Here is a 26,848-nt window from a genome sequence, read left to right on the forward strand (position 1 = left end):
GATTAACCCTGGATCTTACCAAAAACCCTATAAAAACGGATCTCAGAGGCTACCTTCGGTCTTTGGATAGTGTACCTCTTGGTGAGAGATCACTGACTGCTAGACATGCCTGTACAACACCTATAGACATTTTGTCCAGTTGAAAGGCTTTTAAAAAGGACATCATTAGAGTTAGAGACGATATGGCAAACATCTACCATATATTCCGCGCTATATGGTGCACCTAAAATCTAATTTTCCCAAAAATCTTCGGTGCACCTTATGTATGAATTCTACCAGTCAGGTTGTGAAGAGAAGTAAAGCCACTCCGCTGAACTGCAGCATTATACAGGAGTTTTAGTGAAGTTTCTCCAGCACCGAGGCTGGAGCAGTATTAGCATTAGCCGCTAACCGCGCTAAGCACTTGCTCTTTCACAGTTCAAAGGTGAGTATTGTCAGACCTGCACATTTACCATGTTAAAACAAGCTACGTTGGTCAAACCGCTAGCTATAGACGTTCATTCAGACGTAGAAAATAGATGTTCATTGATAGTGCGCCTTATAATACGGTGCACCATATAGTTAAAATACGGTATATAATAATATTTTTTTTTTAATCAACATTTGTTAATGTATTTATTGTAAGCTGGAAAATAACTAAGCAAGACTGGCTGCGCTACTACGATTGGCCAATACTGGCCTAACTAGTATTAAAATTAAATAAAATGTAATTCAAATTCATTGCTTTGAGCTCAGTTTTATTTCTTTTTAATTAGGTTCAATAGATCCACTATTAATTTTTAAAAGTTTTCTCTTCTGAAAACTGTTTATTTGGGTAAAACGCTTCTATTTATTTACAGTAAGCTTAGATTCACAAATTTCTCCAGCTATAAGAGGAACATTAGCATTAGCCACTAACCGCTAATGCAGGGTACAGGCCAAAAATACTCACCTCCAAACGGCGAAAGAGATAGCGCAGTTAGTGGGTAATGCTAATGCTGCTCCAGCGGTGCTAGCTAAGGTTAAGCAGGAGGCTACGGACTGATAATACTGACCTCTGAATGGGGAACTACTGGTTAGCAGCTAATGCTAATGCTACTCCAGCCCCGGTGCTGGAGAACTAAACTGAAACTCTTGTTTAACGCTGAACTTGCAGAGTGGCTTTACTGCTCCTTACAACCTGACAGGTAAAATTCATACACAAGAAGCACTGGATTGTAAGGCGCACTGGCGATTTTGGGGAAAATAAAAGGATTTTAAGTGCACCTTATAGTGCGAAAAATACCCCCACAATTAAATGTTTTATTAGATTTTGAAAACTTCTTCTTGGTGCATTATTAAATTTTGTCAATGAGTGTACACACCATGCAAAACCTCAGCTAGTTGTAAAGTATGTAAGAACTTACGTTGTCATGTTTGAAGAAGCAGAGCATCTTCAGTTCACGGAAGACCCTCTTGCAGGAGACGAGGTTCTGGAAGACGTTGGGCATCTTTTTGAGGGCCACCCGCTTGCCGTCCCTGGGGTCAGTCACAGACCTGAGAGAGAAAGAGAAGCACTGTGAGCCACGAAGCCAGAAGTAACTGTGTTCAGATACAGAGCAGCAGACTTATTAAATATAGCAGAGACTGTGTAGCTCCAGGGAACACAATGCTGAAGGCCACCTCACGCCTCCTCACTCTGATGGTCTCCCACACTTTATTCTGTAAAACTAGGGGTCAGGAATCCATAGCTGACTCTGGGTAATATGCGATTCTATTTAATCACTTAGTCTGGGGAGCTGTGAGAGTGCTACAGAGTATCTGCAGTGAAAATGTTAAAAATAGATTTATCATCCCTCTGCCTCGCTCACGTCTCTGACAAGGACAAGGTCCCCACTGTAGGATTAAAAAGGTCAGCACAAATGAGACTTCTCCATCGCTTCTTTTTCAAATCGTTTAAAAAAGGTTTAATACACAGGTGTAAACAAACATACGCAGGGCTGAACTGGTTATATTCCATTAATATTCACCGATATGCCAAATGTCATGTGAAATAGTACCGTGTCCACTGTGGGTGGCAGTGCCTTTAACAGTAACTTCCTGTTACTCATGACACTGTAATTTGAGGAATATTAAATGGCCTTCAAAAACTAATGTCCCACTAATCAGGCATCGTTCAAAGTCAGATAATTCATGTCCCTTTGCCATGTTTGGCCTTACTCACAAGATAACACCTCACAACGTATACAGCTGAGGTAATATCAGTATGTGTACAGCATCTATATTCAACACAGAAGGCTTTTCGCTTTATTTGTAAAAGTTAAAAGACTCAATAGAAAGCTAACCTCTAGACTGCTAACCGTTAACAGGCTAACCACTTATAGAATACTTGATAAATGGCTAACCGCTAGACTGCTAACCACTAACAGACTAACCGCTAATAATAGACTACTCGATAGAAGGCTAAACGCTAGAGTGCTAACCCCTAACAGGCTAACCACTAATAGAGTACTTGATAGAAGGCTAACCACTAGACTGCTAACCGCTAATAGGCTAAGCACTAATAAAGTACTTGATAGTGGATAGCAGTCAAACGGTTAGACTTCTATTGAATACTGTATTAGCAGTTAGTCTGTTAGTAGACTAGTGGTTAGTCCTCTATCGAGTAGTCAATTAGCATTCTAGTGGTTAGTCTTCTATCAAATACTCTATTAGTGGTTAACCTGCGGTTAGCAGGTCTACTCGATATAGACTACTTGATAGAGGGCTAATCACTAGATTACTAACTGCTAACAGGCTAACCGCTAATAGAGTATTCAATAGAAGGCTAACTGCTAAACTGCTAACTGCTAGACTACTTGATCGAAGGCTAACCACTAGACTGCTAACTGCTAATAGACTACTCGATAGAAAGATAGCCACTAGACTACTAACCGCTAACAGACTAACTGCTAATAGAGTATTAAATAGAAGGCTAACCAATAGACTGCTAACCGCTAATAGACGACTTGATATAAGACTAACCGCTAGACTGCTAACCGCTAATAGACTACTCAATAGAAGGCTACTTAACCACTAACAGGCTACCTGCTATACTGCTAACAGTTAATAGACAAGTCGATAGAAGGCTAACCACTAGATTTCTAATCACTAATAAGACTACTCAATAGAAGGCTAGCTGCTAAAGAGGCTAACTGCTAAAAGACTATTTGACAGAAGGATAACCGCTAGACTGCTAACCGCTAACAGGTTAACCACTATAATGGTAATAGTTAACAGACTTACCACTAATAGATTACTCAATAAAAGGCCAATTGATAACATGCTCACCACTAACATACTATTCAAAGGCTAACCGCTAAACAGCCTAACTGCTAAAAGACTACTTGATAGAGGGCTAATTGCTATCAAGCTAACCACTCAGAAAGCTAACTGCTAGCGTTACACCACAACACAGACCATGTTCCAGCTAAAGGAGACTCAAATCACACATGTTTAGAAGAAGACAGAGCTTCAAACCTGCGTGCATGGTCGAGTGAAAGTTCTTATGATTTTCCAGATTTAGTGGCTATCTATTTATAAAACAGAACTCATTGATGAACTTTCTTCTACAGTGGTGAAAAAAATAACCCTGTGTTTTATCCACCCGTTTTCAGAGTACGACTCAAATTCAGAGAGAGCCCCATCCTGTGGCCATCCTAACTGTGCATTAATGAATGAGCTATTTGACGTGTTTTACAGACAAAGAGCAGAAATCTAGCGCATCAGACACAGAGTCATATTTAGAAAATATCGTCCTTGTTTGAAAATACAAAACCCAGAACATGCAATCTGCTTCAGAACTCTGGATAATAAAAAACAGTCTGGTTAATAAAAACAGACTGCTGACAGACTCTACTGAAATATTTGGATTGAAAAACAAGTCTCAACAGAAGCTCCTTCCTCTGCTCTTTTTCTGTGACGACCAAGAGGCAACAGTGCTGAGCACTGAACCCTCAGAGGGCTGATAATTGGAGCACACAGCACTGTGTCCCAGCGCACCTCATCCCAAGCGTTATGGAACATCCTGAACTCCAAACAACACGTAGCCTTCTTCCTGCCGCTCACACCAGACTCCAGCCGGGAGCCGCGATAGGGAAAAGAACTCTGCAAAAACCTCGTAATGACGAGAACCCACTGACACTGACTCTGAGCTAAGGGTGATTCTGCACAAGGTGCATCAGCTGTCTGAGGTTTTATGATATCATTAGACATTACACTGAAACACCGAGAGGTGTCCAAGTAGCCATTTTCTGGAACCGTTCCATAAAAAACAACAGCTTCAATGACGGAGCAAAGTAACGAGCGTGTTAGTCATCACTGCGGCCCGATAGCTAACTGAATCAGGAGAAACTGATAAAAGAACAGGTGCCTGATATTTATTATTCTTATGGGAATACAAAGGGTACAATTGTCAGTGACTGTTCTTAATATAGAACATTATATTAGGGAGTTTCTGAGTGACACAGCTGCATGAGTTGGCTCCATAATCAGGAAAGCATGTGATGGAGGATAAACTGTAAGGAAAAAAAATCCTAACTTTCAATAGAAGTTCATATACAATCATTTTATTTCATTTTGGAGATACTATGGAACATTTCTCCTGGGTCATTTGTCTAAAAAATAAAAAAGACACAAGATTTTTGCCTGAACATGAAAATATATATATATATAAAGGTGCATTATGTGACACTAGTATGGAACAGGGGTTTCGCCATGTTTTCCTTCTAATTCAGTAGTTCTTTTCCTGTAATTCTTAAAAATAAACAGTTTCTAGTCAAACGAGTGCTGTAGGTTAATCTAGACAGATTTCTCTCCTAAAATCTTTTTTTTTTAAGTGAGTAGATCACTTCCGTTTATTTACAGTGAGCTTAGATTTCCAGATTTACACTAAGGCTGGGTGCAAGAGCATTAGCAGCTAACAGCTAGATGCCGCACGACAGTGTATGCCAGGGCAATATTAGCTAGCAGTTCATCCCACGTAGCTTGTTTTAACACAATGAACACGCGGGCTACAGTCCGATATACTCACCTCTGAACAGCGAAAGAACTAGCGCTTAGCGCAGTTAGAGACTAATGCTAATACTGTCCCAGGCTCGGTGCTGGAGAAACTTCACTGAACCCCCTATATAACGCTGTACTTCAGAGGAGTGGGTTTACTGCCTAGCTAACTAAGTTAAGTAAAGCTAAGTTAAGTAAACAACACTGTAATAAATTCAAACGAGGGATGTATGTTAATCTACACAGATTTGTAGAGGTGGGTAAAGCTCTTCCGTTTATTTACAGTAAGCTTCTCCAGCACTAAGGCTGGAGCTTTAGCATTAGCGGCTAACAGCTAAATGGCGTGTAGCGGCAGAGCTACACTGAAGAACCCTAAATTCTCCGCTAAGCCAGGGCGATATAAGCTTGCGGTTAGTCCCACCTAGCTTGTTTTAACATGGTAAATGTGCAGGCTACAGTCCGTTATACTCGCCTCTGAACAGCAAAAGAGCTAGTGCGGCTCTAGCAGTGCTAGTCGGGGTTAGCAGTAGGCTACAGGCCGTTAATACTCAGCTCTGAACAGGGAACTAAGCTAAAAGCTTAAGCTAAAACTCAGCAGTGGCTTTACTGCTCCTTACAAGCTGACTGGTAGAATTCATACATAAGGTGCACTGGATTATATGGTGCACTGAATATGTTTGGAAAAATACAAGGATTTTAGATGCATCTTATATTGCGAAAAATACTGTACACTCAGGATTTAACAGCCTCATAACTCTGGTCAAAACTAAAGAAGCAACCTTTGGACCCTGAACATGTCGTGTCTGACCGAATACACTTGGGTTAAGTGGAAAATGATCATCAAACTATCGCTTTCACTCAAGATGACGCACATGAAGCAGCAGGAACCAGGACTGCAGCTGCTCTACTAAAACAGGCAACATGATGACTGTACACTGGTTCACCGAGTAGTTTCCACATGCCGATATGGAGTCACACACCGTGGCAGATCCGTGAGCTCATGAAGCGTGAGTGTGCTGCAACGGGCCCCCTCACCGCCTCGGCTCGCGGGCTAACTGAGGAGGCCCCTGCTGTATTCACTCCCGCGTTTATTTTTGGACTGGGAGAGAAGGGAAGTCCTGCTCCTGAGTGAAGAGTGATCTGGTACTGAGGGCACGGCACTGTGGGGATAATGCAGGTCCAGTAAGGGATCATGCATTAAACAGAGGCCTGCGCTGAAAATACTGGCAGGAAGGAGGAGGAGGCCTTTGAGGAGTTCCTGCAAGACACTGGATCAGCACTACAGGCAGAGAAGGTGCTAGGTGTTGCATGAAATTGAGATAAAGGTGAGGTAAACGTGGTAAAATAAAAAGGAGTGTGCTGGTAAGATGACCTTTCAAAATGGAATCTGAGAAAAAAAGGAATGCTGAGCTGTTTATTCAATGCATTGGGAAAAGATTGATTGACTCCATAAATAATTAACAGAGAATGTTGTTTGTGGCACACGCACTACATGCACGAAACTGACACACACACACACACACACACACACAAACACCGAGCCCGATGCAGGCATGTGATTCATGTGCTGGATTAAACAACAAGGAGAGGGGGAGGAGGGGGAGAGAGAGAGAGAGACAGAGCGAATGGAGGAGAGAAAGTGTGTCGGAAAAAGAGAGAGAGAGCACGAAAGAGGAAAAGAAAGAAACAGAGGCTCAACTGAAAAACAGTAACTTAATTTTATCTCTTAATATTAATTTAATTAAAACAAGCAAATATTCTACAGAAAAATTATATTCTCTTAAATATAGTCTACATAGATAATAATACATTTTGTGTAGTAATAAATCACAAGAGAATCTATTTCTAACAATGATAATAAATAAATATTTGTAAAACAATGTATATATTATAATTATTAGAATGTGTCAAAATAAAGTCAATTTTCTCAAAAACAATTCTCATCAAGTTATAAACATTAACATCAAAATATTTATTGTTAATATTGTTAATACAGCAAATGAATTAATATTAGCAATTAAAATCCCTTTAAATGTTAAGATTGATACTATGATTTCACAGTTTGACACTGAAACTAGAACAAGAAAATGTATTTAAAGTTTTGTTTAAAGCAACTGTAGTTACTAAAAGTGTCTAATTCTATTTTCGGATCATTAGATATAATCCTTGACAGTTTGTTTTTGGAAAAATAATGCAAAGAAAATAAGTTAATAAAGTTAACTCATAAAGTTTTAAGAATTCAAAATGTTCTGGAATAACCCTGGGTTTTAATCACAGTTTTCATGTATCTTGGCATGTTCTTCTCCATCAGTCTTACACACTGCTTTTGGAGAACTTTATGCCACTCCTGCTGCAAAAATTCAAGCAGTTCTGCCTCTTGATTATATTCCAGAGTTTTTTTATAATTTGGTAAAATCAAAGAAACTTTTTATGAGCACAATAAAGAAACTATGTGGTATTTGTGTGGTATAATCAGACAATCATACAAAATATTTGTGTATATTTGATCCAATCAGCTGAAGTCCACTCCCACAACATTGAAATTCAAAAAAAAAAAAATATATATATATATTTTTTAAAGGTAACACTTTACATTACATAACTAAGTTAGAGTCTGATAAACAAGCATAGAGAGCTGAGCTGATTGAATGTGGGACATCCTCAGTCTATCCCTGGTCTCGCTGTGAGAGTGAATGCCCTGTAATTGAACTCATTAAAGCCGTGTCACCAGCAATGTCAAATTGAAAACAAGAGGATGAGAAAAATAATCAAGAGAAAGATGGATGATCACAAGCCATTAGACCAAACTGAACTGCTTGTATTTTTTGTGTAAGACTGGTGGAGGAGAACATGCCATATGCATGAAAACTGTGATTAAAAACCAGGGTTATTCCACCAAATATTGATTTCTGACCTCATTATTAAAACTTTATGAATGTGAACTTGATTTTTTTGTATTATTTGAGGTCTGAAAGCTCTGCATCTTTTTTATTATTTCAGCCACTTCTCATTTTCTTTTTTTATTAGAATAAAACAACAATCTCCATTTTCCTCAAACATATACCAATAAATACCAAAATCACAGAAACTGATTTAGAAACTGAAGTGATCTCTTAATTTTTTCCAGAGCTGCATAAATAAATCATCATCAAAAAAATAGAAAAATGTCTAAAAGCTAAACTAACACAATGAAACATTTGGATGAATGCTAACTATTGAAAGCAATTCTTTACAGTTTTTTATTTAATTTGCCAATTGGTTCACCATTGCATAGATAATATTTTTAGCTTTTTTTTCAAAACAACAAATTTAAAATAGTTATTGAACACACAACATTATCTTCCTAGCTGGGAGATAAATGTCATTGTTTGGAATAAATATTCAATTACAAACATTAAAAGTATTTTTTTTACCAGCTAAATTAGTTTGGTTGCTAAATATACACTGTATCCCTCAAATCCAGTATTAAATGCAAAAGTGACTTTCAGCCATTATACAAATGGCGGCAAGACAAAAAAAAAGAATGAAAAAGATCAATATGTAATTTGACTGGCTTAACTACAAGCCTATTTTTACATAATCAATATCAAATTCTGTATTAAACCTCTTGTGCATCATGGTGGTTCCAGGATTACACTCTTCACTCCTATAACTTCTATAAAAATGTTCATGTACTCACTACTAAACAATAATCTTTATATGATTATATTCAGATACAATATGATTATACATTATTCTATATGTCTGTTGTTATGTTATAGAATGCAAATGAAATAACCGGCATTTCTTCTGGCCTTATTCATTGTTATTGATACATTTACAGTATAAAAGCCATCTTTTTAAATATAAAAGATTTGCATTATAGATGAATACTAAAGAAACAAAAAAACATGTACTTACTTAATTAACAAAAGAGGTGTTAAACAAACCAGGAAATGTTTTATATCTTACATTATTAAAAGTAGGCACCCCTTGTTTAGAGTCGCCTGGAATTCAGGCTTTCAGTTAACAGCTGTGCTGAACTTGTCAAGAGTTAATTACTTGAATTTCTTGCCTCTTAATGTGTTTGAGAGCATCAGTTATAAGAAAAATACTTTAATAAATGGAATCAGCAATCTGAAAAATCTTAAGAACTTTGAAAGTATCCACAAGTGCAGTCACAAAGACCATCAAAAACGCTATGATGAAACTGGCACAGAGAGAGAAAAGGAAGACCAAGAGTTACCTCTGTTATACCAAGCTCAGAAACCTCAAGTTAACCACACTCCAGATAAGAGAACATAAATGCTTCACAGAGTATTATGGTTTGTTTAATGTTTTTAGTTTTACTACATGTTTCCATATGTAAGAAGATGTGTCCAAACTTTTGACTGGTTCTTTACTATTAGTTATAAATCAAGAATGTAAAAATGTCATAATTGTATGATGTGTTTATCGTATGTGTTTATCAAATGACATCACACCCAGGTTTACAGTGTTTCAGTTAAATATTTCAATAACTGCACACTATTTCTAAACATTTCTATACAAAACTGTTACATAAAGACTTTGGATTTCACCACAACTGGTTAAACAATGCGTTACTGGTGTACTGTGGTGAGTCTAAACAAAATATATCCTAAAATATAACCCATCTGGATGGGATTAGTTTCTCAGAGGGATGTCTGTGAATAATATGTTACACTTCTACTCAGTGAGAAAACTCCTGCATCCGGACTGCAATTGAAAAAACAGAAGCACCAGTGAGTTTTTTGGCTTTCTCGGTCACATGACATCACGTTCAGTAGCTCCTCCATTTCCACTCGCTTTTGTGTTTATGTCAATCTCTGTGGAAACGCGCGCCCAAAGTGCAATTACGGTGCGTGGCAGTGGACAAATAGCTATTTTATTAAACGCGAGGTGATGAAACTCAAGGTGACGTCTGAGAAAAACACATACATGGTCGTTCCGGACGGGAATAAAATCACAGGGGACCCCCCATAAAAGGGAAAATTACCCCAGGACCCCCTGAGTAACTATTCCCGTCCTGATAGGGCTCTAATTTTATTCTTAGCATTGTCTCAGGTTAGCATTGTTAGTGATATCAGTTGATAACAATGGATTATACCATATTTTGTGCATCCAAACACCATGAAAACATGTCAACAGATAGAAGTTAGACAGTACTCAGTGTGTACAACTGATTTAATGAAACACAAACAGATAGAAGTCAGTACTATACTTCATAATACTGCATAAGGCTTTCCTGATGTTCCCAGTAGGGACTTTCCATCTGAAATTTCCTTCTTGGAACTTAGAAATGGAACACAGCATACCTGATGCTCTGTTTAAACATCAACATATTAAAAGATGAAAAGATTATCCCACTGCTTCAAATATTTTCCCCTCTAAAAAAGCCATGACTAAATATCAAGAAGCTGCTTCTTGTTAAAGAGTGGGCAGATGGTGTTCAGGTTGAAGTTCTGGACTACTATGTTGAAGAATTATACCTCAGGTGTTGACAGCTTTAGGCCAGCATGTTCTGTAAACCTGAGGTCATGTGAATCACGCTCCTCAGTGCCGTGTTTGCCTTTTATATCCTCGTGAATACCAAGGGCATGTGTTTGTGGAGTAGTGGGAACTCTGAGCACTGGGAACTGTAGGGGTGAGTGCATCTTTCCAGCTATTTCTAAAGTGCTAATTATTCCTAAGCATGTAAATAAACTGTCAAGTGGTTCATAAATACCACAGATCCATGAACGTGTCTGGTAAGTGGAGCATCTTCGCACACGAGAACATGCCGACACATTAAGTGAGTGACTGTGAGTGACAGTCTAGACTGAATATGTTTATATAAACTGTGGAAGCTGCAGCAGAGCTCCATGGGAGTAGGACTGAGTTTAACGATATTTAATATAAAGGTGACAATGGAAGAATCGAGGAAAATATGTGAATTGTTATGATTATTATTACCATATGATTCTGTAGAAACTATTATTGTAAGTATTATTATAGGGTCCTCTGAGAAAATTACAGGCTGAATTATCTACTGTTTTTCGTTGAACTTCGTGGTCCTACGGTAATTTTAGTCCTGTCCGGACTCACATCTCTGACTTTGACCTCGCGTTTAATAAAATAGTTTTTTGTCCACTGTCACGCACCGTATTTAAACTTTGGGCTTGCGTTTCCACAAAATCCACATAAACACAACAGAGAGTGGAAAGGGAGGAGCTACTGAATGTCACAATGTCATGTGACCGAGAAAGCCTTAAAAACACACTGGTCCCTCCCTTTTTTTAAATTGCAGTCCAGATGCAAGAGTTTTTTCACTGAGAAACTAATCACGTCCTGATAGAGCTGTGTTTTAAACACACCTTGCAGACTCTCCCTGCAAAAAAATACAGCTGCTCATTTAGAGAAAACATACCCTATGTTGGTCAAAAGCTAGTTAAGGAGCTATCCTACCAGCATACTGTATGATTTTTCTGGTTGACCATCTAGTGTTTGCCTTTGATTTGAATAGAGCACATTGCTAAACCAGAGACTCAGAGTCTGACGTCAAATTTGTCAGAGGGCACACACATCCCATGACCATCTTAAATGCTAGAAACAGAGCACAGAGAACGTCACACACATCATATTTACAATATGAAACACCGTCCTTGTTTGGGGATAAACTGCTTAAATATTTTAAAACAAGAGGGCTTTGAATGGTCCATCGGAATAAGGCGCTGCCGCTATGATCGGGAGATCGCAGGTTCGAATCCTGTTCATGTAGCTTGCCATCGGCTACCGGAACCCTGAGAGAGCACAATTGGCCTTGCTCTCTCTCTGGGTGGGTAGATGGCACTCTCTCCTCACATCACTCCAAAGGGTGATGTTGATCAGCACATGGCATCTGTGAGCTGATGTATCGGAATCGCATTGTTTGCGCTTTCCTCCGAGCATGCTGTGATGCGTGCTGTAATGCTACTGACTTCACATGCATCGGAGAAGTCGGATGTTCTAGTCTTCACCCTCCTGGTGTGTTGGGGCATCACTAGTGATGGGGGAAGTCCTAATGCGTGGGTTGGTTAACTGGCCATGTAAATTGGGGAGAAAATGAGCTAAAAAAAATTTTATAAAATAATTTTTTTGTGAAAACAGTGATACTCTGTATTACTTTCACACCAACCCCCGAACGCCATATTTACTTCTGCACTCCCTCATGCTCAGACCTGGCCCTGGAGCTGGCTTTCTGGCGTGATGTGACAGAGAAAGCTGTCGATGGCTGCTGCTGCTGCTGCTGTTGGCGCTAAAGAAAGTAGGAGTGTTGGAGGTGTCTTGGCTTGGTTTTCATGCCACTGGCTCGGTGCATGCACACACACACACACACACACACACACAAACTGACTCACACCTAGCTGTGGGGAATAGAACAAGAGAGAACTTTTCATGTGCTCAGCCAAGCTCAGGGCGCATGGCTGCTCAAAGCGTAGCACGATCATCCGCAAACAAGGCCAGCAGAGAGAAAATCCCCAAAAGCCAGAGCTGCGGTGCAGCCTGGTGGAGCAGGTCGTCTTCTCACCAGCGCTACTCGAGCTGCGCTCTCTCTGTGCTCCGCGGAGCCTGGCTGCTCACAGCAGATAGCCTCCTTTTCTGTGCCCCAAAGCCTATTGATTCTGCATGGCTAAACCATGTAGATCTGTATCGCTGCCAGATTGCCCAGTCTTGCGCAAATCAATGACACAACTTGGTGCATACAACAATGCGCCAAAGAAAAAGAAAAATGAGGGGGAAAAAAAGGGGGAAAAAAAGAAAATCAGGCGGAGGAAAACCGCAGCACAGCTGGTCCCTGTCTGAGCGGCTTCAGTCTGTTTCTGCTGATCCGTGTCACTTGATTAAAAGCTTCTCCTGCGACCGTGCATCTCTGTGCATCTCTGCGCATCTCCGTTTCGGGCTGGAGCTCTCGGAACCGTGACAGCGCAATAAAACAGGCGCGGGACATTTTGTAATCTGAAACTATCAATTTTGCCCTTCTCATTAATATTTCATCGTCTATCATATGCACAAAAGTGCACTGATACCAGGAGACAATGGCAAGCCTGGACCTTCAATGCTGCTATTTTTAGAGGCAAGAGATTGCCAAGGCCTGTTGGATACAAAGGGAAAACAGACAAGCAGACAAAAAAAAAATACGTAAGACTAGGTTTCTTCTCATTAATTTTAGAGGTTATTTATTTAAGTTGTGGAAATAGCTTTTTGTTCAAACCTAATGTCATATATAAACAAAAATATATACAAGACTACAAGAGCACAGAATGAAATACTTCTATTGCTACTACAGAGTACCAATTCACACTAAAAAAACGGTGCTAGGCCTGTCGCGATAACCAAATTTCATTTAGACAATATACAGACCATTTAAAAATGATGAGTGTCTTTGATTTTACCAAATTGAAAACCTCTGGAATATAATCAAGATGAAGATGGATGATCACACGCCATCAAACCAAACTGAACTGCTTAAATTTCTACACCAGTAGTGGCATAAAGTTATCCAAAAGCAGTGTGTAAGACTGGTGGAGGAGGACATGCCAGGATGCATGAAAACCGTGATTAAAAACAAGGATTATTCCATCAAATATTGATTTCTGAACTCTTAAAACTTTATGAATATTAACTTGTTTTCTTTGTATGGTTTGATGTCTGAAAGCTCTGCATCTTTATTTGTTATTTCAGCCGTTTCTCATTTTCTGCAAATAAATGCTTTAAATAACAATATTTTATTTGGAATTTGGGAGAAATGTTGTCTGTAGTCTGTAGTAAACAATAAAAGAAAAGGTTTCTCCTCAGAAATTTTTCACATTTTTTTTTATTTTACCATTTATTTAGCTAACTGAGTCTTAAATAGACTGTTCAAAACTTTAAACCCCACTGTTTAAATAAACTGGTTGAATAAACAATAGATCTATTAAAACTCATAACAAGATAAAAATTATAAAGATGAGTTTAACATTGGATTTTAAATTAGCACAGCCAGTTTCTGCCAATTGTAATAGTTAACTAAGCTAAGTAAAGCTAGGCCAAGTTATCTTTTCTTTTAAAGGCAAACGAGTGCTGGATGTTAATCTACACAGGTTTCTCTCCTGTTTATTTAGGTGAGTAAAGTTTACCGTTTATTTACAGTAAGCTTAGATTTCCAGATTTCCACTAAGCGGGGGCAGCAGTATTAGCATTAGCAGCTAACCGCTAGTGCTAGCTGTGTTTAGCGCTAGTAAATGCCACACGACAGTGCTACACTGAGGAACCCTGAGAGCCAGGTAAGCCAGGGCATATATTAGCTAGCGTTTTGTCACACATAGCTTGTTTTAACACAGTAAACATGCAGACTACAGTCTGATACACTCGCCTCTGAATGTCAAAAGAGCTAGCGCTTAGCGAGGTTAGCGGCTAAGGCTAATCCTGCTCCAGTCTCGAGTCTCGGTGCTGGAAAACTAACTGAAACTTCTGTTAAAGCTTCTGTTTACAGCCTGGATTATAAGGAACACTGTCGATTTAGAGGAAAATTAAAGGATTTTACATACGGTATATATAGAGAGTAAATAATAAAATAATATTATTTACTCTCTATATGTAGATCTACTGAATTCTTGGTACTGGTAGCTATATCAGTATCTGTTTAGATGTGAACACTACCCAACTTTGGTTGAAATAAGACCCAGAAAAAGGTCAGAATGTTGCTGAAATGCTTGTTTATCTTCAGTAGTTTCCCTGCAAACAGAGCAGTGAGAGATCAATACTAAAGAAAACTGAACTTGATTAAAAGCTTCTCTCGAGATTCTCTTGTGCATATTTGCTTCAGGCTTGAGCTCTCGAAAAATGTAACGGCGCAAAAAAAAAACAAAACAAAAAAAAAACAGTCGCTGGACATTTCGTAATCTGATAATATCAATTTTGCCCTTCTCATTAATAATTCATCCTCTATTATATGCGCGAAAATGTGCCGACACTGGGAGACAATAGCATGCCTGGAGCTTCAATGCTGTTATTTTTAGAAGCAAGAGATTCTGCACTAAGGGAGGACTAAGGATCTTTAGGAACCGTTTCTATGAATTATTATATGCATTTTTGAGAAGTATAATTTATGAGGCAGTGAAGGAGAAGGAAGGAAGGAAGGAAGGAAGGAAGAGAAGGAAGGAAAAGGGAGGAAGGGTCACTCCGCTGTGTTATTTATTGATACGGCTCCATTTTTATCCACCGGCGGAGGCTGGTGTTGTGACAGCGGTTTTTGACGCCCTACAGGTATGACACTCGAGCCGCCCTCCTCCTCTCAACACACAGCACATGACTTTATAACCACAGGATCGTGTTCAGCAGCCTGCAATAGTTTAGATTTGTGCGTCAATATCTTATTATACACTCACTGTTTATAGAAAGAAGGCTAAACCCAGAAGGAACTCTGTGATTGTGATGATCATTTGGATTGTGATGATCATTAAAAGGAGGATAAAAGTTTCCAGGAATTATAAATTACTAAAAATGCAGACTTATATGTGCAAATATCTGTCATACTGTATTTATTGAGCTACACATACAGAAGTAGTGAATAACTCACACACATGCTAGACATCATTGTAACACAGCATTGTAATGCAGTTGTAATAGAGACGTTCCTAATGGTGTCCTTTGCCAATACATCCATCCTATCAGTTTGAATATTCTCACATAGTTCCTGCAGATTTTGCAATGGGGTGGAATCCCATGCATTTTCATTCAGGGAAAGGTCTGGCAGTGCAGCAAGCTCTTAAGGTGACAAATAAATATCAGTACTTTTTGTTTAAACAACATCTGGACATTTAAAGGTGTCTTTCCGCTAAAATACACTTTTTCTTGTTCTTTGTTGCACATGAAACTCTTCCACAACCTTGTCTGCAGTAGCTAGTAAAAGAAAATATTCAGAAAAAAACGTGTTGAATAAGTATTCATGGCCTCGCCCACCTTGGCTCATGGCACCGTCTCGTCAGAGAGAAGCTAACAGTGCTAGAAACAACATGGCAGTTTGTTCCTGTGTTATTTGCGTGAATAACAGAGGCGATAAGACTAGGTCAGTGGCTGAACTGCACTTCGCAGTGCATTACACATGTTGTAAAGTCACATATGACATTAGTGTAAAAATTTGTGTCTTTATTTTAAAACGTTTCTAACTGTTGTCTGTCTCCCTGGTGTCTCAGTGCTGTTAGCCAATCAGAGGCGATATGTTTGCATGTATGAATATTCATGAGCAAGAGCTGAAATCCTATCGTTTCTCCCTGCCCACTCCTTCACTGGACTAAAAAGAAGCATTATACCGGATCAACAGAGCACTTTTTTTCACAAAAACTACCTCACAGGACATTCCTTCATACTAGAGACCACAACTAGACATTTTAAAATTAATAAAAAAATATGGAATGACACCTTTAAATGTATTTTAGCATCCTTGATCAGGTGTTTTGTCTTGTTTTCAGAGCTGGGGGACATGGCAGAAATAATCGCTGACAATTCGAATTATAAACTAATCGAAAAAATAATAATTACAAGTTGTAGACCTAATATAGTACTGTGCATTCAGTAGGGCCACTGATTACAAAACCTTATTAAGCTAATGTTGAGCTGTCAAGGTGCCTGTAATGAAGACTAAAGGTGATAGTGGATCTTGCCTCGACAACTAATTTGGCATGACTACCCACCAAGTTTCATCCCTATCAGTTAATTCTTTCTAGTTGCAGCTATTCCTTTTTGATAAATAGTGCATTAATATAAATTGGAGTTAACCTTGGTGAGGCATAGAGGAAGCCTTTATACATTTTTCACACTAAAGCGACACTTAAGTGCCTTAATCTAAGCTCACAAGAAGCACTTGAGATGAACAGTTGCACGTGGCAGATTCTATTTCATAATAAAAAACAGCCTGATCTGAGCTGAGGCTTCAATTTTCCCAGAGAAAAGCAGAAAAGTGCACGGAATGCTTATTATTATACAAAAATGCATAAAATGTTTCTGTTAAGGATTATGCTAATAATAAGCTTGGAAATCTTCTTTCCTCCACCGCTGCTGAATGTTAACACTCTCAGGAACAATTCGTCTCATTTTAAGCGAATATAAAAGCCTCTGAGCTATGCAGTAATGCCAGTTCATCACCATCCGCCAAACAAACTGAAGCCAGAAATGACCCTACAGATTACCTAATCTAAAATTACATGATGTTCCAGCACCAGGGACCAACGCAGCCCCAAAGGAACTGTGGACGCAGCCGTTCCAGCTGTACTCCGCTGCCCTTATGCCTAAAAGCAAATGAAGGAGAAAAAAACTAAAAACATCATGACTTTTCACTTTTCTTCCTTTTCTCTACTGTCTCACGTTCATCCTCTGTAGCGTTTGGAAAGACTGTTCCTTCACCCTACCAACTTTCACCAGTACATGCACTAGGTAATAATAAAATAGTGTACAAAAGTCACGGTTCAGTTCTTACCAAGGTATGGATCTCACAGTTCTAGCATATAAACCACACATATGAATAAGACTACATTTTTTTAATTATTAAAAAAAAAAAATAAATAGGAACCTAGGGCACTAGGCAGCTTGATTTAGGGTGTGTCAGTGTATCTTTGCTAACCTAGCGATGGGAAAATATGTGACTCTTAAAACACCCAAAAGGCACATAGTTATTCTCTCAATTTATTATGTTAATCATGCATAACATGCAATAAACCAATCAACATGTCGCTTGCCATTCTTTTTAAGAGCCAGGTGCGCTCTGACTTCTTTCTAGCAGATTGCTATTTCAATGGAGCAACTACCTGGACGTGTCCAAAGCTTCCATCTCAAATTTGTGTTGGGCACGCGCCTGTGTTGACAATTCACTGCCAATATACCAATGAACACCCCTCACTTCCAGAAAACCACAAGCATTGGCATAGATATATTCACAAGCACCATTGCTATTTAAACGATGCAAGCAGAAGGCCTGAAAATAGACTGTAGGCCAGGGGTCAGCGATTAAGTCTGGCCATGAGCCAGATATTTTCCAAGCCATTGTATGGCAGACCACAAAAAAAGTGGTAATGGGAAGTGTAATGGGATGGAGTGCTACAGACTAGTAACTCTCCAGCCCAGAGGGTTGTTGAACCCAATTGCAATACAGTTGAATTCAAAGCAGGTAAACCCAAGAAGAAAGGAAAACCAAAACCAAAACGCACTGCTCCTTACTCGGGATTAAACCCATGTCGTCAGGGTCGGGGTCCAATACACTACTGCTGCCCAGGCTAGTGGGGGACACAGCTGGGAAAAAAAACACCTTTATAAGGGCAAGAAAACGAGAAGGGGCTGAAACTAAAGTTACGGCGAGCGTGATAAAGAGACAGGGGAGGGATGTAAACAAAAGCTCACCAGAGAAGCATTTTATTATTTTTTTTTATATTCGTTATCGTTTATTATAGTTTAAACAAACTCTTGGGCCAGATGTTTCATGCTTGAGGGCCACATCTGGCTGTAGGCACAGGTTATAAGGTCACACTGCATTTTAACAGGACTACAGTACAATAAAACAGATCATCATTTTACACTTATTATACCATTTACTTTATTTCATTTCTGCGAGTAAAGTGTATAAATGAACTTGAATGCAAACACTTTTATTATATATAGCAGTGCTCAAATAATGTACATAACATTATACTACACTAATGTTGTGCATCTGCCAGGGCCAGGGAAGCGTGGCCAGCTGCTGCCAATCAAAACAATCCTAGAGGTATTTTGTACGATTTCCTGACCTGAAATTAAGATGGAAAAAGGTCAGAATGTTCGGAAATGCTTGTTTGTTTTCAGTCGTTTTCCTAAAAACAAAAACTGAATGCATGTAAAACACAACCCTTGGCATTTGAATACAACAAAAAAGAAACTTGGTCAAAAAAGGGAACTTTTGTTGGAATCTTTTAACACTTTACAGCAGTTTACACAACTCTCTGGTGCTCTGTCAATAGCTTACAGCTTTTTATGTCTTATTTGGATGACTGTGGGAGAGTAAAGGGTAGAGTAACAGTGAAAAGTTTGAAAACACCTTAAATTCAGTTGTATTTTCCATTGTTAAAATTTATAAGTCATCCAAACATATTAAATTGTTTAGTAAAAAAAAAAGGCTTAAAAAACTATAATATATTATAATATATTGTATATAAAATATAATAAAACTAAAGAATATATTTTAGATTCTTCAAAGTATAGCACCTCTTGCTTAGATGAGAGCTTTGCACATCTTGGATAGATTTTCTCAGTCAGCTTCATGAGGTAGAGTCACCTGGAATGTTCAGCTTTCAGTAAACAGCTGTGCTGAACTCATTAGGAGTTAATTACTTTAATTTCTCGCCTCTTAATGTGTTTGAGAGCATCAGTTGTAAAGTTGTGAAGAGGTAGAGTTACAGGTATACAGTGAATAGAACTATTTGAGTAATGTTCTGATCCATATTATGGCAAGAACTACTCAACTTAGTAAGGAGTTAAGGTCAGTAAACCTGAAAATTTTAAAAGCATCCTCAACTGCAGTCGCAATGACCATCAAGAATGTTATGATGAAACTGGTACTCATCAGGACTGCTTCAGGAAAAGAACACCAAGAGTTACTTCTGTTTCACAGGAGAAGTTCATCAGCGTTCCCAGCCTCAGAAATCACAAGTCAACAGTTTTTTGGTTTGTTTACAGGTTTTTCAGTTTCTCATGTGTTCCTTCTTATTATGGATGATTTCAATACTATTGAACTGCTTGCATTTGTGTTGGCATTTCTCAGAAACGTCCCTAAAGAGATGTCAGTCCACACTGATTCCAGTAAAAATGTATGGTTGGGAAGCCCATGAGGATATGGCGTCTCTCTGTTCCTCAGAAATCTGTAGGCCACAGTTAGTCACAAATGTGCGTATGGTCTCCCTTTCACTCTCAGTGTGTATATGGTGCTCTTTTTTCAGAAAAAAAGTTTCGTAATCCCCATTACATTGTAATGCCCTGACCGGACACAGTTGGTGGAATCAGATCGTGACTCTACATTACACTTCTAATTTAACACCATCAATATTTAACGGGCCCGGGTTTGTCGAGCGCAAACGGCAACATTCCGTATTCACACACACCGAGGCCAGGGAACAAATGGCTCACGCAGCGGAGACGTTGGAGCAATATCCTGAGGTTGGAGCTGGAAAATGTAAAATGACTTGTGGTGTGTTGTCTCTCAGCTGTCACGGAGGACGAACATAAAGAGAATCAGAGTCTTTGATAGCGAGGCCTGGGAGAACACAGTGGCTGCACTGTTTCTGGCACTGCCACTCAGCCTCCCGTCCCCATTCACTTTGATTCCTCTAATTAATCCACAAAGCCCACCCTCTCCTCCCAGCCCTCCCCGCCGCACAACTCCTAGCGAAGTGCTTCTGGGCCCCGGCCCGTTCACCTTGGCCCTTCCACGAGGTGCAGACGGGGTCGAAAGGCCCCTGTCTAAAGTCGCCATTAGCGGTGGGCTCATTACACATGCTGATTGCGTTTAAAACCTCCGGTCCCCCCAGGGCGGGGAGTGTGTTTGGATTAGCGTGCCGTGAATTAGCATATGCCTGCATAATGAATCAAAAAGCCAGTGCATCATGTCGAAGGATCTGGAGTCCCTACACGTTTCGCGTGACACACTTTTCACCAGCGCTCTAAACAAGGAGCCAGTGTGAGGCAACCTGCCTCACGGCTGGAAAAAACGGAATTAGCTAAAGAGGAATGAAACTAAGAACACTTCTTAAAAGCATTTGAGCTTAACGGCCCCCAAAAGGGACCTTTTTCATATTTTCACTTAAATAACTAATATAAGTAGTCCAAAGTTTAACGCAAACTTTGTTGAAGTTTCAAAACTCACAAAACAAAAGCCTGATATTAAATCAACGTTTCTCTCATGTCATACGGTACATATAGCTCTGCAAAAAAATTATGAGACCACTTACAAATGATGAGTTTCTTTGATTTTACCAAATTGAAAACCTCTGGAATATAATCAAGAGGAACCAAGCTGAACTGCTTGAATTTTTGCACCAGGAGTGGCATAAAGTTATCCAAAAGCAGTGTGTAAGCCTGGTGGAGGAGAACATGGCAAGATGCATGAAAACAGTGATTAGACACCAGGGTTATTCCACCAAATATTGATTTCTGAACTCTTAAAACATTATGAATATGAATTTGTTTCTTTGCATTATTTTAGGTTTGAAAGTTCTGCATCGTTTTTGTTATTTAAGCCATTTCTCATTTTCTGCAAATAAATGATATAAATGACTATGAATATAAATGAATATTTTTATTTAGAATTTAGGAGAAATGCTGTCCGTAGTTTATAGACAAACAAATGGCTCACTCTGAAAGGGATATAGCATTATGTGATTAGAATAAACAATTTTTTTGCTCTAGGGTTTCCCATAGTAGGAAAGTGTTATTTACAGAAATACAAAGGAGTGGTATCTGTATATCTGTAAGTATAAACATAATTTTGAAGCAGTTTTTTAAGGTTAAAATGCTAAATAATGCTGCTTTAATGGCACTGTAACACGACAGTCAGATTGTAAACAGTGGTTGTTAATAAACTTCTTGTGCACTTTTAAAGTTCTTAATGCCTCGTTTAAAATGTTGGGGCTCTCTGGATTCTACCAATGAGGTGTGGAGCTACTTTGAGCCTGAATAACGATGTAAAAAGTAAAAAGTTTATCAGCAGGGGCTAAATATGCCCCATTAATACCTATTTTAGCCTGTTTGGACAAACTATAAAAAATTGCTGGATCTCGAAAAGCTGCGAGAGAACAAAGGTGGGCTATTTAACAAAGGTCAGTACTCTTCATCATGTTTTAGTACACCAAAAGTCAATTTCACACCAGAGTTCTCCTTTAAGAGAGGCAGCAACATCACATCACGTTCATACAAATTACATTTTTAAAGCATCAGGAGCCAGTGCACATATTGTATTTTAGGCTAGCTACATTAATGTATGCAGATAATATAGCTGAATGTAAACACTAAAAAAATATATCAGGGTTTGTACACGTTTTAACCAATACATTTCCATGATTTTTTAAACATCAGAGCAGACATGAACAGAAACTAAAATTTATGTAATTTAGTAGGTCTAAAATGAATCTGATAAAAATGTTTACACACAATCTTCAATAATAGTGTGTCAGATTCTGAGAGCTCCATTGTATAGGGCTAAATTACTGAATTAACTCTGAGCTGATGTATTTTGTTTTGTGCTCAAAACAGATTTTCTCCATCGATAAACTGAAACACAAAGAATTATAGACCAAATTTCCATAACTTTTCTAAAACTTTCTGGGTATTTTTATTTTTCCAAAACTTATCCAGGCCTGGAAATTGCAATATTCAAATTCCATGACTTTTTTCAGGTTTTTCATTAACCTTTTTTCAGGTTTTTACAAACCCTGACATATATACCGAAATGATTGTGAAGTATTCCCCTTTAGGGGACAGCTTGGGAATGTCCGCACCTGTATATGTTATGAGGTTTTATCTTGTGGACAGTGCACTGCATAACCTGCATAGTATTTTACATGATGAGCTAAATATTTTGACTGACAATGAAGGTGAACACTGCAAAAGTAATGCTTAAAGCTTAGTGCCTAGTGTCCTATAGCTGGGATTAAGGTCTAAACCCAGCTTTTCCATGTGACGGCCATGACTGTGGGTCCTCAAGGACACATCTGCCACATTCATGTTGGGCAGAAAGTATAAAAGTAATTTTCAGTATAAAACATAACATACTATCCAGTCTATCTATCACCGCTATATGAATTGAAGTATGGAATCTCTAGTCTGCTTTAATAATGATGTGACCAATCATCTTCATAATTACTCCATAGATTACTGAATTACTAATATAATTGGCATTGAGAAAAAAAATACACTAAACTAAAGTATACCTTCAACAGATGGCCAACTGGCTTTAATGTATGGATGTAATGTATGTCTATTACAGTAGATATCATATCTGTAGAGTGGACATGGAGTCTAATGGAGTCAGTAGAGGAAATACACACACATCTGCTCACCGAGGTGAAATAAGGAGGCAAAGGAGCCTGAACACACATTAGTGCATCTGTCCCACAATCCCCGGCTCTTTAAACAGAGGGGTTTTAGAGTAGATCTGCTGCCTTGCACCAATCGTTTGCTAGCTGGCTGCAGATTTGGGTCGATGACCTACTTATTTGGAAAATTAAAAGGAGACGTAATGATTCGAACATGCCCTCAGCACTATGCGGCGCTGAAAATGAAAAAAAAAAAAAAGATATTTATATATGTATAAATAAATTAATAAAATAAATAAAAAAATAAATAAATTAGTAATCCACAGTCGACTGACACAGTCACAAAGAGATTTTAAGAAAAAAAAAAAAAAACACTTTTAAAATGTTTTTTTTTTTTTTTTTCATAATTCTAATCTGGGCCCAAATCAGATTAAGAAATGTGGCGACAGTCGCAGAATATTAAATATTAGATGTGAGGGGCGACAACGAGATATCAAAGCTGCGCTGAGAAAGCAGAGGTTACAGCCTAACCCAAAACATAATTTCATAAACAATAGACTCAAACACTACCTGCAAATATCACTCTCTGCTCTTATTGATTTCCAGTCAGAAATACTAAATACATCACTTACAAACGCAGCGAGAGAGCCTGACATACACAAAACGCTGGATATCAATACATACATTACGTTTACATTTATATTTATGGCTTTGAGCACAAGCTCTTGTACAAAAGTGCTTTGCTGTTCTGCCAGACAAAATCCCCTACCACCCTCAACACCACCCAGCAGCGAGACCTGCTAAATTAGAAGGAAAACATGGCGACACCCCTGTTCCATACTAGTGTTGAATGCCTCTTATAATCCTGTGCACATTATGTATGAAAATAGACCAGAAAATAGATGTTCATTGATAGTGCACCTTATGATCCGATGAGTCTTATAGATATGTATCTCCCGATGTCAATATGTACATATTTATACTAAAACTTACAGAGAGACTAGACACCCTGGTATAACTTTAGAATTTACTTAAATTATTATAATATTATCATATTGTTGTGGTCACTTTTTTTAAATAATGTGAATTTAATGTTATCCTGCACATTGCTTTAAAATTTCATGATAAATGGACCAATAGAAATATTCAAAAATGCCTTAAAATATAATTTATAAAATATATGCTTTTGTCTATTAAAGTGACTATTAGGAATGTGGCATATTGTATCATACACAATATTTTCATGATCATTTTTGAAATGCTAATAAAAAAAATATATATTGTGATAAGAGTGTGATTCGTGATTCTGTGTTTCTGTCTAGAAAGCAGTCTATTTTGTATGTTTTGCTTTTTACTGTGTATTATTTATAAGTACATTTATCTATTGAGATTTTTTAATAGTATATGTTTTGATACTATGATATTTTTTATGATATTTTTTCACTTAAAAAAAGTTTCTTTGATTTTACCAAATAAAAAAACCTCTGGAATATAATCAAGAGAAGGACAGATGATCACAAGCCAACAAACCAAACTGAACTGCTTGAATGTTTGTACCAGGAGTTGAATAAAGTTATCTAAAAGCAGTGTGTAAGACTGGTGGAGAAGAACATGCCAAGATGCATGAAGACTGTGATTAAAAACAGGGTTATTCCACCAAATATTAATTTCTGAACACTTAAAACTTTATGAATTTGAACTTGTTTTCTTTGCATTATTTGAGGTCTGAAAGCTCGGCATCTTTTTTGTTATTTCAGCTGTTTCTCATTTTCTGCAAATAAATGCTCTAAATGACAATATTTTTATTTGGAATTTGGGAGAACTGTTGTCTGTAGTTTATATAATAAAACAACAATGTTAATTTTACTCAAGCATATACCTATAGATAGCAAAATCAGAGAAACTTAATTTCTCTCTTAATTATTTTCAGAGCTGTATATCTTATCACCAGGTTCTTGCCAATACACAGCCGTACTCTGAAAGCTCTTAGCAGTAGCACTCAGGCTGTATATTATGGGCCTGTTCAGGCTTTTATTTTTTTCACTGGCTTCCGTGGACCCGAGGGCAACTGGTGTATGGAAGTAAAACAGTGTCACCAGACTTGCCTGAGAGGGGTACAGTAAGTGTAATATAGCTCAATATATTTATTTAGACAGTGGCCATTACACTAAGCAAAATACTTTGCAGCAAAGTGTAAATAAGGTATTGCTAAACAAACAGCTAACTAGGTAGTATCTTGTCTATAATCGCACAGTCCCACAGCTAACTAGCAAGATAGCTAGCTATAATTTAGCAAACTAAGTTACTATCTCAGATTCTACAGTAGTAATTATCTTCCACACAGTCTGGCTGTATTTATAAATAATTGATCTAGTGTTCGTGTTTGAAGCTCTTTCTGAAATGAACAGAGGAGCTTTATTTATTTAGTTAGTTAGTTTAACAAGGTATATCTGGATATCTATCTTAATTTAATATTTTTACAAACCACAGAGCAAACCGTGGTTAAAGTGAGGATTTCTACACCGTTTAAGTGATATTACATGGCCACAGTGGTGAGGTAAATGCCCTGTTTTCAGCTGTTTTACACTCACCTACTCGAGAGGAGCAGCGGAGGGGGCTGTGACTCGCGTTGAGCGGCTCTGAGCCGTGAGGCGCTACCTGTCACGTGATCTTCGGAGCGTGATGTGATTGGCTGGTTGTTGGCTCGATTGAAGACTGAATCGATTGCTCATCCTGTGTGTCCCGGATGTTGACAGCGAATTTTGAGCATTGTATTTTAGCAGTCGAATTTGACAGGTCGAATTTGAGCAACCTGAATTTATTTTAATTGAATTTTTAAAACTTGAATTTTTGCTTTTGAATTTTTTTACATTAAAATAAAATAAGTGAAAATGATATACTGAAAAATTAAAGTGTTTAATTCAGAGGCAAAAAAAATCACATGCAATAATTCAATGTAAAATAATTCAGTGCTAAAAATTCAAGTGCTTTTAAATTTCAAAGTCTGGTGACACTGTTTTACTTCCATACTGGTGGCACCCAGGCAACGAGCTGACTCCTCACTGTACTTCATTTACCATCAGTGGGATTAGTTACGGTGGAAAAATGCACACAGCGTGGAGAAGCATCATAAAGCTGTAAATAGGAAAGCAACAAGAGCCACTCGTTCACAGAAAAACAGAGAGAGCTGGAATGAGCAAGAGAGGGAGGAAAGGAGGGAGAGATGGAACGAGGGGGAGTAGAGAGGAGCGAGAGATAATAGCCCATTAGCCCATCATCAGTGATTATCTACATTACAGTATTTTTTTTCACACTCATTCCTGCTCTTTTGTCTACATGTAGACTTGCTGCTGCTGCTGCTGCTGTTAGACAAACTGGGTTTCCAGTGGGAAAAGTCTGTTTTTGTTTTTGTTCTGGTCCTTTAAACTGCTGTGTAAACTCAATGTAGGCAGTCTGAGACACTGGTTCTGATAAAAGGGACAGCTCCACCGAATGAAGACGTGTCTGGCTCTACATTTCATCTTATTGCACAGATTCTAGTTTACTTTATTTCTATTTAATGGAAGGAAATGGAACATTATATACTAGGGATGCACAATGATAACAGAATTATATCGGAATCGGCTGGAATTCCTTTTTTTGGATTCATTGGCATCAGCCAATTTGGACAATATATCAAACCAATATTTTCTGATGCACTACTTTAAAAACCACTGGCTCTGTTTTGTTTACTTTTATTAGTTTTAATTATTTTTTTAAGTAATACTGGGGTGTCTAGTCTAGAGGTAACTCTTGGTCTTTCC

The 26,848-nt window shown here is 38.2% G+C and overlaps 1 protein-coding gene across 1 annotated transcript in view; it reads right to left on the bottom strand.

The window, feature by feature from the left end:
* The window catches only part of nlk2 (nemo-like kinase, type 2), a 133,178-nt gene that overhangs the window by 67,340 nt on the left and 38,990 nt on the right, over positions 1-26,848 (bottom strand). The window contains exon 2 of the mRNA XM_007237175.4: positions 1,386-1,515. Coding sequence (XP_007237237.2) covers positions 1,386-1,515 — 130 coding nt within the window. The remainder of the gene's footprint in view (positions 1-1,385; positions 1,516-26,848) is intronic.

This window comes from Astyanax mexicanus, chromosome 18, assembly GCF_023375975.1.
Source record: "Astyanax mexicanus isolate ESR-SI-001 chromosome 18, AstMex3_surface, whole genome shotgun sequence".
In the NCBI taxonomy this organism is placed as follows: domain Eukaryota; kingdom Metazoa; phylum Chordata; class Actinopteri; order Characiformes; family Acestrorhamphidae; genus Astyanax; species Astyanax mexicanus.